Source organism: Coloeus monedula, assembly GCF_965178545.1.
Source record: "Coloeus monedula genome assembly, chromosome: 1".
NCBI lineage: Eukaryota > Metazoa > Chordata > Aves > Passeriformes > Corvidae > Coloeus > Coloeus monedula.
This window is the reverse complement of record NC_138781.1, coordinates 126,954,021-126,973,429: the sequence shown is the minus strand read 5'-3', so window position 1 is coordinate 126,973,429 and position 19,409 is coordinate 126,954,021. Positions and strand designations below refer to the sequence as shown.

General features: G+C 38.9%; 1 protein-coding gene across 1 annotated transcript; it reads right to left on the bottom strand.

Moving 5' to 3' along the window:
- Nucleotides 1-1,638: 1,638 nt before the first annotated feature.
- TERF1 (telomeric repeat binding factor 1) lies at nucleotides 1,639-18,277 on the bottom strand (the record flags this gene model as incomplete). The annotated part of the gene is made up of 10 exons (XM_082286049.1): nucleotides 1,639-1,797; nucleotides 6,026-6,090; nucleotides 7,110-7,153; nucleotides 7,234-7,299; nucleotides 8,461-8,567; nucleotides 10,644-10,793; nucleotides 12,684-12,770; nucleotides 13,850-13,980; nucleotides 16,128-16,223; nucleotides 18,085-18,277. The coding sequence occupies 10 exons, from the start codon at nucleotides 18,275-18,277 to the stop codon at nucleotides 1,639-1,641; spliced, it is 1,098 nt and encodes a 365-aa protein (XP_082142175.1).
- Nucleotides 18,278-19,409: the final 1,132 nt, after the last annotated feature.

Genomic DNA, 19,409 nt, shown 5'->3' with positions numbered 1-19,409 from the left:
TAGTCAGCATTGTTAAGGAACTGACCTCCTCAGCACTTGATGTCACTAATACAGAGTGTGACTTTCCTGGCAGATGAACTTAAACAACACTTCGTGACTAAGGCCTTGGCTAAGAGTAAAAAAGTTACTAGTTAAAATGCTCATCTACAATGATTAACATGGAAACCTGCAACATCTGAGCACTGGCAAGACTGCTATGCAGGTTGAGAAAATTTCCTGTTAAGACATGCAGCATCTCAATGCAACATAAAGACTCCTGCTTGCTACTGTTTCTAGTAGCTGCTGAAGAAACCAGTGTGTCTTGGCAAGAATTAAGGTGATCTGGTTGAGGTCTTGTCCACAGTGTGTTGTGAAACAAACCTTTGAAATGTATTTTGCCATTTTATCTTAATGAAAGCAGGCCTCCAAAACAGAAAGCAGAGAGATTATCTTAATACTTCCTGAACACTTCAACCTTCAAGAATATATGTTTTCTTTTGTCATGGGGAAAATTATCTTGGAGAGCTTTGTTTTATTATGACCAATTCAGACAGGTGCTTTTCCTTGTAAGGTTCTTGGAAAATAAAAACCTTAGCCAAGAAAAAAGAAAACTGAATTCAAGGGATTTCATTTTTAAAAGAATGCTGTATTATGTTAGTTCAAGTCACTAGATTCGCACCAGCAGAACTGTGGAAAGCATGAGTTTTCTGAGATTGTGGAAATCCCTTCCAAATGATTTGAATCCAGAGAGACAAGACAGTGCCATCATCCATCTGTTCCACTCTCCCATGAGCAAGACAGCTGCAGTGGCCAGTAGATACCTTGATAGTGACCCCAATCAAAGTGTATCTTCGCTTGCTGCCATCGCAGGCAGGGACAGTGGAGAGCGCAGATGAGATGTGTCCCATGAGCTGTGCTACCAGTTACACTGTAGGCTCATTATTGAGTCCCACTTCAGCCATGTGTTTTTGAGCTTTCCCTTTCCTGCTGGTCTGGAAGAAGTCATTTGTCACAAGGCAGGTGGCACAAGATAATCAAGAATGCTAAGTGCTAATATAAGCCTGCTCCTTTCCATGTGAAAAAAACCTCAAACAAATAAACCAGTAACTTTGTTACTTGCAAATACAACATTATATGAATTTACACATCTTTAACAGCAGAAAAAAAACCCCAACAAACTATCAGCTCATAAAATTAGTAGTACTAATACATACTTTTTGGTACAACAGAGATGTACAAGTCTGACCACAATTTCAAAGTGAAGCAAAACAAATTAAAATGGGTTATATGGCAGGAAGTAAAATTATGAAAAGGTCAATCTAAAAAGAGATACAGCCCTTTAAAAATACAGAACACTTGACTTTGTATTAGCCTCTATCAAACTAATGATGTTGCCAGTCAGCTCTAATATTCCTATTTACATAAGAGACCTTTCTTAAATCACTGCAAACATTGTCCCATTTCAGAATCTAGGTAGTTTATTATTGCATGTAGCTAAAAGGCCAGACTTTACATTTAAGTCATCATTACCAGAGCAAGTGAGCTTACACCTATTACTATTGTGTTTCATGTTTTAGGACAGCAACACTGCTGTCCACGCTGAGACTAAAATAAGAGATAGAGTAGGTCCTTACATAGGGAAAGGTCAAGAAGTCCAAATCAGCCTTGTCCAATCCTGCTCAATGTTCTCCACCGGTCTTTCAACATGACACTTGTTCGGTTGTTGAAGTTACCATGGGCCAAAATTTTAGCCCAGTTACCCACTCCGAACTCCCTCACTCCTGATTTCAGCTCCAAGTCTTCTTGGCAAGTCCATCGCTAGGGCAAGAACAGAGAAAGGTATTACTGTAAGAGCTAACCTTATAGTAAATATGAAAGCAAGTTTTCAAACAGTTCTCTAGTTATTGCAGAATATGATGTGAGAGGGTTTTTTTTTTTGAGCACCATATCTTGAAATGAGAGATAAATGATAAATTTGTAACTGAACCTGTAGAGCTTTATGAGGTCTCCCAAAGGGGACCTGTGTAAATAAAGCCTTAGGTTAATTAGAATAACTGGATCAGAAGTAAAAAATGTTTATACAACATTACAAGAGCCATAAGAACTGTAAATGGCTGAATCTGAAAGCCTAAAATTTATAGGTTGGTGGAATAAAAGAAAGGTTGGTTTCCCAGAGTATGTATAAAACCTCCTCCTAATAAGTAACAGATCACTTCCAACTACCAAATGGATAAATGGTGTTGGCTATAAGGCAGAAGGGAACATTAGAGAATCATGTTATGGCTCACCTTTACAACTGAAATCCTCAAAATTGTGAAGAACTGGGCAGAAAGGGAAATGCAGGTGCAAAGGAATAGCCTCAAAGCCAACTAGTAGATCTGGTAAGTGCAAGGAAGTGTGAATAACAGGGGAACAAACATCACTTAACTCTGAAAATAACGTACCCAGTGGAAATGTAAATCTTATGGCTGCTGTCTTTACACAAATGCATACCCTCCTGCTTGTGCACAAGGGAGGATGAGCAGGAATACCCAGCCAGTATGACTGTCAGTGGCACAAAAAGTCTATGTGTTAAATGCCACATCAACGGACATAGGAAGAAAAAATAAATTTATTTCTTAATGACATGGAATCCTTCTGGTATCTTTAAAAGATTCTGCTCTTGTAAACAACATCAATTCAGTCTCTGGGAATGGGCTAAGTGACAATTTTGAGTACTATTCTGCATGGTTCCACCCTTCTGTTGAATTTAAACCTTCAGAAGTAGCAGCAGCACTCAGACATGAAAGGGGGTGTCTCTGAGGGGGAAGGAGCTTGGATAACATTCAGCCTCAAAACTGTATCAGATCAAGACTGTATCCTGGTTATTCTCCAAAAAGTGCAAGATGAGGTGTGTAAAGACCAAACATCACATCTCAAAGCTGGATTGCTTAATGCAAATATCAGGGCCTCTTCAGTAAACTCTGAACACTGACAAACCTCACTAAGTAGTGAAAAAATTACAAGTAATACTAGTTCAACTGTATTTCTGAACAGTTAGGAACCTAAAACTTCTCTAAAGTAGTCTACCCTTTATCAAAAATACTTCCTTTTTCCAATTCTTCCTGTTCTACAGATCTTTTGCAACATTAGCAGTGAATAGCTTTTTTTTTTACTATTATTAGAAGGCCAGAGATTCCATTGGAATCATGTAGTTCATCTCATTTCAGAGCATGCCAGAAAACTTTCCTAAATAAAATCTTTATTCAAGTAACACAGTTATGCTTGACCTACAGCACCAGATAATTCAAATACTTCTATCAACAGAGACAATCACAACCCTTGTTACTTGCAATGATTAACTATATTTGCTGTTAAAAGGGCTGTTTTTAGCTTGTTTTGATTCTGAATTACTTATATTGAGCTTTTTTAAAAAATAAATTTTTTCCATTTACCATATAAATATGGGGCCTGCTTTACAGGTAAATCAGGGACTGACTCATTTTCTTTTCACTGAGGAACTGCACAGAGCAGTAACTTGCCCCTTGCCCCACTCACTGACAAGCTCTCTGTCCCTTCTGGGACAGAATTTATGTAGAGTCCAGCTTTGCATTGTTACAGGACTGGTTGAAAGCCTGGCCATAATGCAGCACTATGCTTGAGCTCACATCAGCACAGTGCCTGGTCCACAGCAGCGTGACATCTGGCCAGCTCAGAACACCAGCAGAGCAAGCTTGAGTTTGCCAGGCAGAATGTGGAGACATTCCCTCACATATCTATAGATCGTGTTATTCCTTACAGTCAGTTCTATTTTAGTAACCTGTCTTCCTTTATGCATTATGGGACTCTGCTCTAGAGTTTTCTCCTTCAACTTTAAATATATGGGGTTTTTTTCCATGTAAGTGTGACTAAATTCTTAACACCCAGATTTTCAGACACATTGTTTAATTTAAATAAATTGCCATCCAGATTTTAGACAACTCAAAGGATTTTCCATATACTTACTGTATATAAAATTGAGTACAAACAGTTCCCTAAATTCTGTGACACTTGCATCCCCTAATTTAGGAATGAGAAAATAAAGTACGTGTCCATTCAACTGCAGATTGTTCTATGCAGCTAACTGAAAACACTGCAATGAAAGGCTGAAAATGGGCACTGAACCATTGCAATGAAATGCCATGTACAAAACAAGAGCAAACAATGCCAACATTGAATGAGGGACTATGGAAAAGGAAGTTCTAGAAGTCAACAGCTCTGACATTCATTGCATTCTTTCATGCATGTGGACAATTTTATAACCCAGATGATTAAGCAGAGGAGCAGATTTATTGTTTAAAAGGCCAATTATCATTGCTTTCTATAAAACCTTTATGAGGTTTCAGTGGCAGGGAGTAAGGCATAAATATTACAGATGGAGCAAAGGCCTACAACTTTTTTAAGTGTTGAAAGAAACACAGTTCTGAATCTCAAGTTTCATTTAAGTTCTTTTAAAATTTTCAATGCCACTGTCAGATGCAGTTCCCACAATTTTAGTCTTTATATTTCAATTAAGGTTCAACTATAACAACATAATTAAGCAAACAACTTCTATTTTTTTCTAACAAGATGTGTGTGTAAGCCCTAGACCTAGACACAGTGCTTGTAGGTGACCCCATAACAGACTAGCTCAGCATAAAAATATGTGAATACAAAGCTTTCATTAGCTCTGTGTCTTTGTGGTCCAAATAGTTCAATTCTTGATGTTGAAAACAAGCTTGATGGAAGTGTTCATGCTTACCAGCAAGTGGCTAACAAGGTACCTATCCAAGTATATGCTGGAATAAAGTAATTATGTCTTTGAAGGCAAAATCCAAATCCAGTAAGTGCTGCTGGTTTTTTTTTTTTTTTTTTAAAGGGAACTGGTTGTATCTGCAAGTTTAAAGAGGTTGTCAGTGATTTAACTATTCCTGAGATTTGTGAGAAAGTGAAAAGCTGTTTATAGGGGCTTGAACTTCAAGAATAAATGAGGTCTCATTAGGACCTCAACCAGTTTGAGGATAGCATGTAACTGAAGATTTAACCAGTACTTCAACTTAAAGAAATAGGAGTAAGTACAATTCTCCTCTAGAAAAAAAAAAAAACCAAAACAGAAGCAGATTTGATCTTCCCTATTATATGGAAAATGAAATATCAAAATGAACACCAGAAAAATGAAACAGCTCACATCAAAATGGATGTACAGCGCACTTTATACTTGCACTATTATCTAAACAGAAAGACTCCAGATTGTTACCTAAGAAATATTATGAAGAGGAATCCAACAATGGCAATACATTTATTTAATGTTAATTTCTTCAGTTATCATGATAAAGTGCTGAACACTTATGAAGGAAAATTGGCTATAAATAAAAATTAGCTTGAAAGACCCCAACATCAAATCAACTTCAAATTGCATTCTATTAAGGCAAACATTTCTATACTTCCCACCAATAGGGAATTCTAGCATTAGTGAACACAGCAGGGTTATTTTCAAGTAATTCAATGAAGTAGGCTTACCCATGAAGAGAACACAAAAGACCATTTGAAATGTAGCATTATAAGAAGACCCTACCATTTCGTTTATAAAAACTAGAGTAGCTTCTCAAGTAAGTATGTTTTTACAGCACATAAACAAAGTATTGAATTATAAAATTGCTAAATCTTTAACCTTCTAAGCTGGAAAACAAGTAGCCTCTGATATTTGCCCAAAATTCTCACAGGCAAATGACATCCTGAATTCTTTAATCCAAACCGTGGAAAGAATTTTTTATTTCAAACTAAGCTTTGGTAACAGTGTATTTCAACAAATATAAAAGGCTTGGAAGCATTAGCATCAATACTTGAGACAGCAAAAATATGTTTTATTTCCTGTCTTTAAAAATAAAAGGACTGTAACCATTTCAGGAACTGTAGCACTTGAGTTATCTACAGAATCTTAAATATAAGCACTAGATTTAAAAGTTAGATTAAATAAAGCTGAGAAAAAAAAAATCTGTGCAGTGCAGATTCATTTTACCTCAATGTAGAAGAGAGAGTAGGTACAAACCTGTCTTTTTCGGCTACAAGCCAGAGAAACTCCATTTTTTTCCACATTTTTCATGTTGTTAAGACCTAGAAGGCAGTTAATATACATCCAGAACAATGAGGAGTCAACATCAAGGCAGGAGTTTTGCATTCTACCATTTACACATGACAAGAATGTACACTACTTTGAGATGCTTTGACTGACTGGGAAAATTTCAGAGTCTGTTAACATATAAATATACATTTATATATGAATACACATGAATCTTGCCATAGTTCAAGGGCTTCAAAAAATAGGCTATTCAAAAAACCCACCGTATTTTCTATACAATAGAGCTCACAGAAGAATTATATTTTAAACACTTAGGTAAAAATTGGTACATAATAATAAAACATTTCATTTTGGTAAAAACATTTTTACTATATGCACTACTCTCATTTTACATAGAGAGAATGGGAAGTAACAACCAGTCAGAGCTATGATTCTTGGTACACAAATCCTTCATTTCCAAGAACACGTATCAGGTTTTAACTGTGGCAAGCATTCAAGGCATCTTAAGAGTTTGTCCTTCCATGTACAACATGGCCACATGCAGGAACTAGATCATCTCTCTGTGGTAAGAGGGTGCTATTCATCTTAAGAGCTTACTTATAAGTATGGTATTATCTGTCTTGTTAGGTTTTTAAGAAGTAATACTAGGAAAATGCACACACATCCTAACTTTGTGCACTTTACAGTACAATTTGTTTTTCCAATCAGCTAATTTCTTTAGTTCCTTCCCAGTCAAGTTATCTAGCACAGAATTCAGAAAGAAATTAATTTCAGTACTCCTCCGGCAGCTTTCTTTTGCACAGAATACCTGAGTCTCATAAACCAACCAAGCAAACCAGAAAATAGTGAATGATTTTGCAAAATTAATTGCTAGAGAACCTTACCCACTTCTCAGCATCCTAAATACGGCAACCACCAAACCTGCATTTGTACAGGAACCACACGCAACTTGGAGTGCTTTTATCTGCCACAACCAGTTTTGCATTAACCCAGTCACATTGGATAGCAGTCAGAAGTAAGTGTTTGACATGACTGTTTTGAAAGTAATACTCACTCTGAAGAACTCTGCTCTCTTTGGGTTTCTGTCCCAAATGTCTCCTGCAAAGAACACAGATCTGAAGTAAAAACACAAAGAACTGGATGAAAAGTCTATGACCAAGAGCAACAACATTTTTTACCTTAGTGTGGGGTTTTTTATGTCTCCAGATGACTGACTTGTGATACACTGTTCCTCTTTTATCAATCTTAAAAAAACAAACAAACAAACAAAAAAAAATCTATTTCCTAGGCAGCAACTTGCCATTTATATGATTCAACAATATTTAAATGAAAAACTTCTCTACAGAAACAGTGGCATACCATCAATAACTGCATCAATGCATTCACCCTCTTAACTTAGCCTCCTTATACCTGGAGGAGAAATACAAAACCACAGAATCTGCTGAGTTGGAAGGGATGCACAAAGATCACCGAGTTCAGCTTTTAGCCTTGCACAGACATCCCCAGGAGTCACACCACGTGCCTGAGACCATTGTGCAAATGCTTCTTGAACTCTTGTGGTGCTACGACCACTTCCTTGGGTAGCCTGTTCCCAAGACACTACACATTTAAGATGCAAGGCATTTTGCACATCTATTTTTTCATTACAAATTATTTCCATAGGCTTTTTGAACGAGTCTTTCATCATGTCTCTCAGATGTAATTGTGTCAAGAGTTGCCCTTCTAAAAAAACAAATTAAAAAAATCTTATGACTTGTCTTCCTCTATACTGTCTGCGTCAGCCAATTTGCTTAACTAAATGATGTCAAGTACAAAATGAAGAAATACAGACTCTATCCCAGCTAAAGACTGCAACTTATTCTCCCTGAAAAACAAGTGGTGAGAAACCTAGAATATTAGCATTTTCCAAAATAATAATGTAATTGTTCTGAACGTTTGTACTGTCAGGATCATGAAGCAACATAACTATTTCCCTTCATACTAGTATCATTAAGGGGTCAGCTGTAAGGAAAATGTAACAGACTGATTCCATTTCCTTATTCTTTTTCTTCTTGAGATGATCTGTAGCCTGAAATTAGAACTAAAAGGAGTTCAATCAAGCATTTATAAAGAGAAGTCTTTTTTTATGCTTTTATTATTATAGACTGACAGCTGTTTAAATTGCAAATTGTGCAACATCACAAATAATTAAACTTAATGACAAGCTATTTGATGTAAATGCCAAAAGTAACAACCACAAAAGAGCACAAATTAAAAAAAAAAAAAATCGGGAATGTGCTTGTAGCTAATTTTCTATTGGACAGCAGTTTGGAACTTAACATCCTTCCTTCTACCTATTCTTTGTTCTACAAGTTTCATGTTACTATCCAAGCACATCCCTTAGCAGTATAATACTTAATACAAACCTTTGCTTTGTTTCCAAATCACTTTTGTCATTTTCATTGACTTCCAGAGGTCTGTTTTGCCATGCTGTGGCTTCCAACCCTTTAGACGCCACCTGTTTTGTGGCTTCCTGTGAGAGATGGAATTGATATCTTAAAATTAAAGCCAGACAGTACCTAGATAGGAGTTTGCACTAAGATTAATATATATACTTTTTATTAGGACTAACAGTGCTTATTTCACAGACCTTTCAGAGGTAATAACATTAAACTAAGTAGTTTCAAAAAACTTTAGCATGTTAAGTTGAAATCCATAAAGACCTTTATCAATTAATAACTTGGAGAAATTTTAGTCATAGCTGCAATTGATTTTTGTATGGTCACAAAGAAATACAATGAATACTTGCATAATGACTGAACTTATAAATGTGTGAAGTAAACTGCAGAGCTTAACGAAGGCTGCAAATACTATCAAAGTACTCCAAAGTCTGTTTTTTATAACTAGGTTAGAAACAAAAACTGACAGGTCTCAAGTTTATCTAGTTCTGTAGCCCATGGCAGGATAAAGCATACATGTAACACTTTGAAAAGCCCTGTCTAAGCAGACCTCAGGCTTGTAATATAACCTGTTTTGCATTGGCAAAAAACACTTCTAACATCCTGCTCAAACTTTCAGCCACAAACTAAGATTGTTTCTCCTCCATTGCTAAGGGAAAGAAGTAGTAATTCATTACTCTTTATGGAGTACCTAAAAGGGGCCTGCCTGCTACACTGAATAAAGATGGGACAAACTTCTTAGCAGGGCCTGTAGTGGTAGGACAAGGGTTAATGCTTTTAAACTAAAAGAGGGTAGATGTGGACTAGATATAAGGAAGAATTTTGTTTTATTTATGATGAGTGCCAAAACATGGAACAGGCTGCCCAGCAAGGTGGTTGATGCCTGATCCCTGAAAACTTTCAAGGCCAGGTTGAATGAGGCTCTAAACAACCTGATCTAATTGAAGATGTCCCTGCTTATTGCAAGGGGATTGGACTAAAAGATTTTTAAATGTTCCTTCCAATTGAAGCTATTCTATGATCATACTTCTACATCTGGCACTAGAATAAAGAGAAGAGAGATTAACAGTTAGAGCTAGAGTGTTCTTCTATAGAGAACACAAGGTACACTGCTGGGAAATCACTGTGTGCTGTACAGAAGTGGGAATTCTTCACAAAGCTGTCTCCTCCATGGGCCAGAATAACTGTTCAAAGAAAGTTTTGCAATGTGGGTGCAGACAGTAAGACAAATGTGCAGGAAGTGGGGTGAGTGGGACAGTGAGGGCCTTAGGCATGCTAGTATGGAGTTCTGAGCCTTCTTTGACACCTCCAAGCCTCCACCTCCTCTTAGACTCAAAGAAATAGCCTTGAAAAATACACTTGAAAACTGACAGTAGAGACAAACCATTAAAAAGTATTCATTGTATTATACTTTGAATGTATTTAATAAGTTGTCTAGTCTCTCTGGTAAGAAAATGAAAAACACAGAGGAACTTCAGGATTGTTTATTTAAAATTTGCTTCTTATTACCTTTAGGCGTCTGTGCTTTTGTAATTGAATAATTCAATATTCTTTTATACGAAGTAAACATAAGAGAAATTCTTTACAATCCTCCTGAAGATGAACTGAAGAAAGAATGTTGTTCATGCCAATTTTAAATCACTTTTGAGCAAGACAGTTTGTAAGAAACATTTGTATTTACAGGAAAACCTCAATAATAGTTTTCTATCTCCTAACTCCTCTGACATTCCTAAAGCTTTCAGCCAAATTACAGGTCTTGATTTTTTATTTTTAGTATGAGAAGTCATGTAGGCTTAAATAAACATTAAATATAAAGCTACTTTTTTAAGGAGTCCCATATCAGAACTGCTTCTCTTAAACAGATCTTGTTTTAATTACACTATTTTCCTAACTATTTTTCTAATCAAAACAGTCATGGGAAAAACATTCAGAGAAGATATTTTAGAGGAGTCTGGTTCCTACTACCTTTCTCCAAGACATATTAATTAAAACAAAAAGGTTGAATATAAGACAATCCAAAGGAAGGTAAAGTTTCCTTTTCATCTAATACAATAACTGAATATTGCCTAAACAAATCCCTTGAAAGAATAAATCTATTTAATTGAAGCAGGTGATTTCTTTCAAAAGTTCTGAAAATACATTCAACATACCTGTATTAAGAAGTTAGTTTCATTTTCTTTCATGAAAAGTTCAATGTAAGACTTGATTTTACTTATCAAAAGACTGTAACTGAAGTTTTGGAGAAGAGGAACATATGGATCCTTGGTTTTAATTATGGTTGCCAGCTTCACCCTTAAAGGCTAAGAAAAGCACAACTTTATACAACATAAATTCTGCAGTAAACTTGTTATCTGTGCTAAACAAGAAATATAGAAAGCTAAAAATGATTATATGGTTTCCTGAATATTCCTATACAACTTCATGCTGCAGTTTGAAAGGCTTCTTAAGTCAACTAGACATAACACCAGGCATTTACCTTCTGTGCTCAGTAATGGTAAAGTGTAACTGACCAGAGATCCACATTTTCATTTCCTTTATGACTAACACTGAAAGCAGGGTTGTCAGTGGAGGAAAAACACCCATAAAAAGCCACCTGTTACTCGCTTCTCTCTTCTCATTTGCTGCCTCAAAAAGGCTGCCATTGAAAGGGGTGTACCATGTTCAGGAAAAGGACTACTTAGTATAGCAGCATTAAGGATACATCAATACTGATAATCAGAACTTCACATTTTGTCTACCAATCACTCTGAATTTTACAGAAGCAAATATAGCCAGGAGAATAATCTTCTGTGTATAGGCTGCATTTTTATTTATTAATTTGAGTGCTATTATCTACACTTTCCAAACATCCAAATCCTCTGAATGAAAGTATATCCAAAGAATAAGTTATACACAGGCTACTACCTACATAGAACATGTGTCCTAATATACCAATTGAAGATATAGGCAGCATTTTTAACTTCTTTTCTTTTTGCCTGCAGTCCTTCTATTGCTCTTTTCTCCCCCAGAAAATTCAGATGTGTGCACTAACTATTATATTAAAGAGATATTCACCCAAACTTGCAACTTTCTGAATGATGCAGTCAACTTCAAAGCAGGGGGTGGCCTAAGTCACGTATATTGTCTTTTCCAGGCAGAGACATAAGAGCTTTCAGTCTGTACTACAGAAGCTAATGAGTTCCTTCCCTGGGATGCTTTGGTACATAGAACACTAATTATCAGAGGTGAAAAAGAGTCCACTGCAATAGAACTCAGCAAACTGGCTGTTAGGAGTTATGATGTCTCTACCAGCATGTTTACACTGTCTTTGCTCTGACAGAACAGTAGTATCAAATTCCCAGAATTTGTAGTGCCATCTCCCTTCTCATATGAAGTGGGAGAGGGGATGAAGAACAACTGCTGCTAGAAGCATTTTACTCCCACAAATCATCCTGTATTTCCATTAATCTCCTAGCCAGAAATTTCCTTTTATATTTTAAAGTGCCCAGGTGTGTGTCCTGGGTTGCAGTGTATTCTATTACCATCCTCAGGAGCTGTTGAAATCAGGTGGGGCAGTGTTTCCTTGCCTCCTCCCCCCAGACCATCTTTCTGTTAATGGCCCATCATTGTCCTGTGCATGACTCAGAGATAACTCCCTCTGGACTATCATCTGTTAATGAGCCTAATCAACACCTGGCCTCATGACTCATTACCCCATTGTGAGATGCTCCACCCAGAGGGAGGAACCAAGCATCCCATCGTGGATATAATCTGAGACTCTGAACACCAGAGACAACCCTTTCCACTGCATTTCCAAAGGACAGGAGCTACACAGCCACCATTGGACTTCCTGAGGAAGAGCAGACCCTTTTTCTACAGGATCACCGCTTCAGAGGACTGCAGCCACCATTCTAGCAGACTGCTACCACCACCCTGACTAACAGGGACTCAGGTTGTATCTTGACTCTGTCAGTTTGAACCAGTGTTTTCTTTTAGGTTGTTTTCCTTTTCTTTAATTTCCCCATTAAATTGTTATTCTGACTTGGTGCCTCCCACTGGTTTGTTTTCAAACTAGTACAGTGTGAAAGTGACTGCACAGACAACAATGAGATTGAAACTATGCAGGTAGGATTTGCTAGCTTTGGAAGCCCACTCCCCTCTTTCTCCTCTGAAAATCAAGAGCTTTTAATGCAAATTAAGCAAGTTACTACCTTATCTGATTCAGAGTCTGTAAACAGCCTTTCAAGAACTTCAGCAGCTTCCTTGAAATATCTGTTTTCCATATAGACTGCTACAATCTACGAAAAAAATATAATTACAAAATATGGTGAAATACTTTCCACCTGAAAAAACAGGAGAAGTACAATTCTACAGTTTTCTAAGGCTCTCAAAATTCAGATGATTATATATTTAAGGGTTACCAACACTTAACTACTTCTAACAGTTGGTTCTGAAATTAGTTCTGAAATTTATTTCAATTGATATCTTTTTTTCAGATTGGCAGCTTCTGAAACAATTGTACAAACAGGAACCACATGAGATAGAAAAAGGTCCCCTGCACAGAACTATTTGATCTGTACTAAAACTGAAAATTCAGTTCAATCTGCTCATAGCCCAAGCTTTTTGTAGAAGGGGCTCTGTTTTAGCAGGATAGAATCATAGAATGTTTAAAGGTGATTAAGTTCAACCATCAACCTAGCACCCACCATCATTAAACCATGTCCTCAAGTGCCATATCCACATTTTTTTTAAACACTTCCAAGGATAGCATCTCCACCACTTCCCTGGGCAGTCTGTTCCAATGTTGTGCAACCCTTTGTGTGAAAAAAGCATTTTCTAATACCAATCTAAACCTCCCCAGCACAACTTGAGGCCATTTCCTCTTGTCCTGTCACTAGTCACCTGGGAGAATAGACCAACCCCCACCTGGCTACAACCTCCTTTCAGGCAGTTGTAGAGTGTGATAAGGCTCCCCCTGAGCTTCCCTTTCTCCAGACTAAACACTCCCAGGTTCCTCAGGTGCTCCTTGTAAGGCTTGTACTCCAGACCCTTCAACAGCTCCACTGCCCTTCTCTGGACTTGTGCCAGCACCTTAAAGTCTTTCTTGTCCTGAGGGGACAGAACGGGACACAGGATTTGAGGTGGGGCCTCACCAGTGCTGAGTACAGAGGACGGTCACTGCCCTGGTCCTGCTGGCCACACTATTGCTGACACAGTCCAGGTGCCATTGGCCTTCTTGGCCACCTGGGCACAGCTGTCTCATGTTCAGCTGCTGTTGACCACCACCCCCAAGTCCTTTCCTGCCAGGCAGCTTTCCATCTACTCACTCCCAATGAGTAGGTAGCATCCTGAAGGATTATGAGTAAGTCACACAGACCTGAATTTGAATCAAGCAACGAATATCTTCATGAAGCTTTTCCAGTTTAATTTCTTCCTTTTCAAGTAAAGTCCAGAAAGACAGAGCAGATTCCAAAGGTGAAATTCTTTGATCATTTTCAAAATGTAATCCTTAGAGGGGGAAAAAATCAAAGTACTTATAAAAATTAAAGGATAAATTTAAATAGATTACATTATTTATATGTAATAAAGTAATATATATTATACAATTTCAAATCCTTTTTCCTCAATTTTTAGGTGGTTTAAGAAACCTGAAGCAACTGTCTTCTTTTCAGAGAGACTGGTTCTTTCTACCCTTGCTAATAATGACATTACTGTTGCATTTTTCAGGGGATATTATATGTCAGCAATTATTGTTTGCTCAAAATGCCACTTGCAATAGCGCTAAGTTCAGCATTAGGTATTTGGGCTGGCATTAATAATACATTAAACTTAGCATCAGATATCACAACATTTGATATTGATGCTATTAATTTTGTAATATAATCACCATGCTAAATAGTTTTTTTTTTCCTGAGTCTATCACTATTTCCATGTCTTAACTTTTTGTTGTATTTGAAGTGCTTAAACCGAGAGGGAAACTCAAACAGGACAGTGACACAGGAGTGTCACTGAAAAAGCAGAAGCAACCTTCCATGCCAGAGTACTGCTGTGCCAACACCAAGGTCTGTGCAAACCCCCAGCAAAGGACCAGTGATAGGCTCTGGCAGAAATCTAGCCCAGCCAAATAATCATCCCCTCAACACTCTCAAGCAGTTTCCCAGCCTGGTCATTGCACACCTGCACAAGTGAGTGTGCCAATCTAACAGATGCAGGAGGAGCTGGCAGGTGCACAAGTGCTTTTTTCTCATGGCACTGCCAGCTTAGTTCAAGATATTCACTGAACTACAGCCTCACTTGTGCCTTCATTTTATGGTATCAGCAGAATGTCACTCAATAACTTATTCCCTTCACTAAGTATTTTTCATACAGAAGGTAAACAATTTATACAATACTGAAAAGAGAAAAAATATTTTATACCCACTACAATACATCAAACAGTGAAATTTCAAATAGTATTATGTGCATATATACACATAACTAAAAACACCCATGTGTTTCTGTAATTATTGTCTCAATCAAGTAACCTGACACTTCATATTCTTTATTTTAATAGTGTAAAACCAAAGTATTTAGCTCTTAGATAGCTGACATCTGAAACAGCCTCCTTTGTGTGATCAGCACAGATCAAATATTTTAATAACTAGAAAAAATAGGAGAGCTGCTGTATATATATTAGCTTTCCATGTACATTGTGCAGCTACACCTGATGTAATACCTACTACACGCATGCAACCTTCCTCACCACACAGGTCATTCTCTACACTGATAAGATAAAAATACACAATGAAGTCATATTCTTGAGTGTTATATACAATAATATAATTTAGAGCATTATCACAAAAATTTCATAATTTGTGTATGTTGAACTATTTTAAATATTAGAATTTAATTCTCCAGCTAAACTAAATCAAGGTGACATAGGAAATTTAATTGTATAAAACAAGACTTTGTGGCATTGCTAGGCTAGAATACACTTTCTTCTTTCATGCTTATGCTTTCAAGACTGCTTCTGAAGTCTTTAAATTCCAATTAGTTTTATCAAACAGTGGGAAAAAAAAAAAAGTTAAAGTCTTCCAGAAACTCAAACAAAATCATCTTGGCTAAATCAACAAGTTGCAAATGCAGCCAAACAGAAGATATGGTAGTGAATAAGAGCCCCAAGGACTTGCTGCCAGCTGAAAGCCTTAGTCTTCTGTAGAAAACATGGGCAGTCATCCTTTTCATCAATATTCTTGCTGTCTGTCCTACTTTAACCTCTAGAGTTAAATGTGCAGAAAGGAATACATATCCTGAACTTTACACTTGCAAGTATTGCTCACTAAGAGCGAGACAGTCCTTTCCAGTATATTTCTTTTGTTGATACTACCCTGACAAAAAAAGACTGCTAATTTAAGAAGTATATGGTCATTCAAACCCCATGCAGCTAAATCAGTCAGCACAGAATAACACCAGTCCTGCAGACAGCTCAGTCACATATGGAATAAAGTGTCCAAAAGGTGGAATTTATTCAATTTACTTATATACAGTTATATCTCTATATAAAAAGATATATAGATATGCACAGTAAAGGCTATGTGAAAGCATATCTAATACACCTCTGTAAAAGTTCATGCAAATATTTTTAAGCAAGTGAAAGAAAGAATCTTAGTATTTACCAAGGCTTTTTCCTTGTGCAGTTCTTATCAAAAGCTGACAGAGATATACTGTTTTTTTCTGATGTGGAGGTATTTGGGAGAGGCCATTAATAAGAGCTGGAAAAGAAAAGTTAAATCAGACTCGCTCCAGCACTGCCACAGTGTGGCTATACATATACTAGACACTGTGTTATCAGATTTCACTAAATTTCTAATTCCTTAAGAAACCAATGAAGCACACTTAACTAGTATTCTTCCATGCTAAAACAACTTAATATTTAAGAAAGAAAATATTTAAGAAGAAAATATCCTTTTCTGAAGAAGCAGCAGAATTAATCACAGGCTTATATTAATCCAATTCAAAGACCACAGTATCAAATTTAGGCTTTGTTTTGGTAAATAGGTTACTACAAAAGACAGCTGTCTGCTCCAAAGAACACTTCCATGGAATGGCCACAAACCATGAGCCAGAGGCAGACTGGTAACACATGTTGCTAGAGCAACTTACAGAACTAAAGGAATAAAAGCTACATGGAAAGCTTACTCAGAAATGTAAATTTACAAGGGAAATCCTCCTTGCAAGGTTGGAAGGTCACAAGGATTATTACATATTTTAACATGGGAGCTATCATGAGTTTGTTCCCATGATGTGGGTTACTGTGAATTTCTTATGCTAATGTGCCGGACATAGTAATTCATCTTCACAGCATAATACAGAAACATTCAAAATGAAAAGTGAATCACAGAACAGTTGGGGTTCAAAGGAGCCTCTGGATATCATCTGGAACCACTGCATTCCTAGCTTTCTGCACTTGCTTCAGTTTGAATTGACCTTCTTGTTGACAGCCAATCATTATTTCTGTAGGGTCTCCCTTTGACACATGCAAGAATAATAGTTCGGTGCTTCTATGAAAAAAACACACCCACTTTTCTAATGCAGTCTTATGACTGTGCTTTGCTTTTCCCAAAGACTTTTTCAATACTGACTTTATAATCTTAGCATGCCGAACTCTTTCCTCTGTTGCTGAACAGAGTAGGAACAAGTTCAGAATTTGCTATTACTTCTTATTTCCATATGACCTTGCACTCTGTACAATTTAATTAATTGTTTCTACTAATCCAGGCCTCAGTCTTCCCAGTTCTTCTCAGGAGATAACTCCAATCTGCTTCTGCATTGGCAGTGTCTCTGCTTCCCACCTTCACAAAACTTCAGTACAATTCTCCTGCTGAGTTGGCAGTCACAAGGCCAAACATAAATATCAAGAAGCAACGTATATAATTCAATCTACCAGACCCCCATTCAAACTACTTTATGAAGTTATCTTTAGATTTCTTACCTCTTACCATATCCCATATCAATTTACATAGTAATCATTCTGCATGCCATTGCATTCCATTCGTTGCAGAAATTTAAACGACTCCTACTACTACATTCGAGTCAAGAATATGCACACAGACACAAAACATCCCCCAACGCTCTAACCTGGTATCCTCAGGAAAACTGCTTCTTACAGAAGAAAGCATCGTAAGTTTATCAAATTTATCTGAGACTTAGATATTTACTTCTAGTTGCCAACTACTCTCACTCTAAAGTTTCTTTCTCATTTTAAATATTATGTTTTTCCATTCAAAATTCAGTCACCAGACTTAATTTCACCTCATCTCTGTCTGCCAGATTATAGTTCCGTGAAATATTTCTAGCACTACTGTACTGCCCCCGTGTGCGAGTGCTGCCGATACCATTCAAGCCTTCAACAGGCTCCCTGATAGCCCGGGGGTCTCCGGAACCCCCGAACGAGCTGAGCATCCTCCCAAGACTGCTGACCACGGCAGTCGGCAGGCTACGAGTGCTTTAGCACTCCCACCCTTCGGCGTGCTGGAGGCAGCTGCCGCTCAGGCCCCGCCGGACCCGCTGTCCCGGGAGCGGCTGTGCGAGAGCCCCGAGCGTCGCGGAACGCCCCGAACCGCCGCCCCTCACCCTGCGCAACGTCCCTCCACCGCCAGAACTCCGCCCCGCTCTGCTCCGCGAAGTGCCGGCACAGGCAGGAGCAGGCGAACTCCAGCATCCACTCCGCAGCCACGGCCTCCACCGCCGGCGGCGGGGCCGAACTGACGGAGCTGCTGCCGCTGCCGTCCACCTCTCCCGGCGCGACCCCGGCCGCTGCCGCCATCTTCAAACCGCGCGCCAACGGCTGACAGACCCGACCTGCCCCGCGCTCGCAGCGCCGCAGCCAATCAGCGCAGTCTCCCCGCCGAGCTCCGCCCCGCAGCCAATCAGCGCAGTCTCCCCGCCGAGCTCCGCCCCGCAGCCAATCAGCGCAGTCTCCCCGCCCAGCCCCGCCCTGCAGCCAATCAGCTCAGTCTCCCCGCCGAGCTCCGCCCCGCAGCCAATCAGCGCAGTCTCCCCGCCCAGCCCCGCCCTGCAGCCAATCAGCGCAGTCGCCCCGCCCGACTGCGCCCTGCTCGCTGAGCCGCAACCAATCAGCGCGGACGGCGCGCCCGGGCCGGGCCGTGTCCCCGCGCGCTTGTGTCGGTCTGTGACTGGGCTTTGGGGCCCGCGGGCTGCAGTTGAGGGAGTGAATGTTCCGTGAGGAGCGGTGGCTCTGAGAGCTGCCGTGTCCCACGCTTCTTGGGAGGGTCAAAGGCGAAACGGGCGTGTTTTCTTGCATGTGTGATACGAAGGGCTTCTCTAAGCGCATCTTCATGTGGGTTCTGGAGAGAGGGGGCTGCTGAAGGAAGGGAGGACATAGCAGTGTTTCAGAGCCTGGGAAAACTGAAAAGTGGAAGCTTCGACTCTGCAGCGAAGCCCAGGATGGAATGGGAAAAGGGACAGTGTTAGTTGGAGTGTGTCTAGCTGAAAGGCCAACCCTTTGCACATGTTAAAGTGTAAAACGCAAGAAGGAAGAAGGTTGTCTATGAAGGGCTGAATTTAAGGCAAATGCTGAAGGGCAGAACAGTTTTCCTCTCAGAGACTTGATGGACTGTCAAGCAGTGTTATGGTGGATCTGGTGAAAGGCTTTAATTTGAGCTTTACTTCACTCCAGGGAAGAACAGTGGGGTATCAGAGAGCAGGATGAATGAGCTGATGGGCCTTCACTGCCTCTGACTCCTGTGCTCACGCTAAATTGCACCCACAGGAATCCTGCCGTGGCATAAATAAATTGAAGTCAAAGAGACAAGAAAACACATAATTTAACATAAAAGAATCTTCTGTTAGGACAGCTATATTAATAGAATGCAAGACTTAAGTTTACACTTTGAAAGATACTTAATATTTGGCAATAATTGTAAACTTTCAGATGT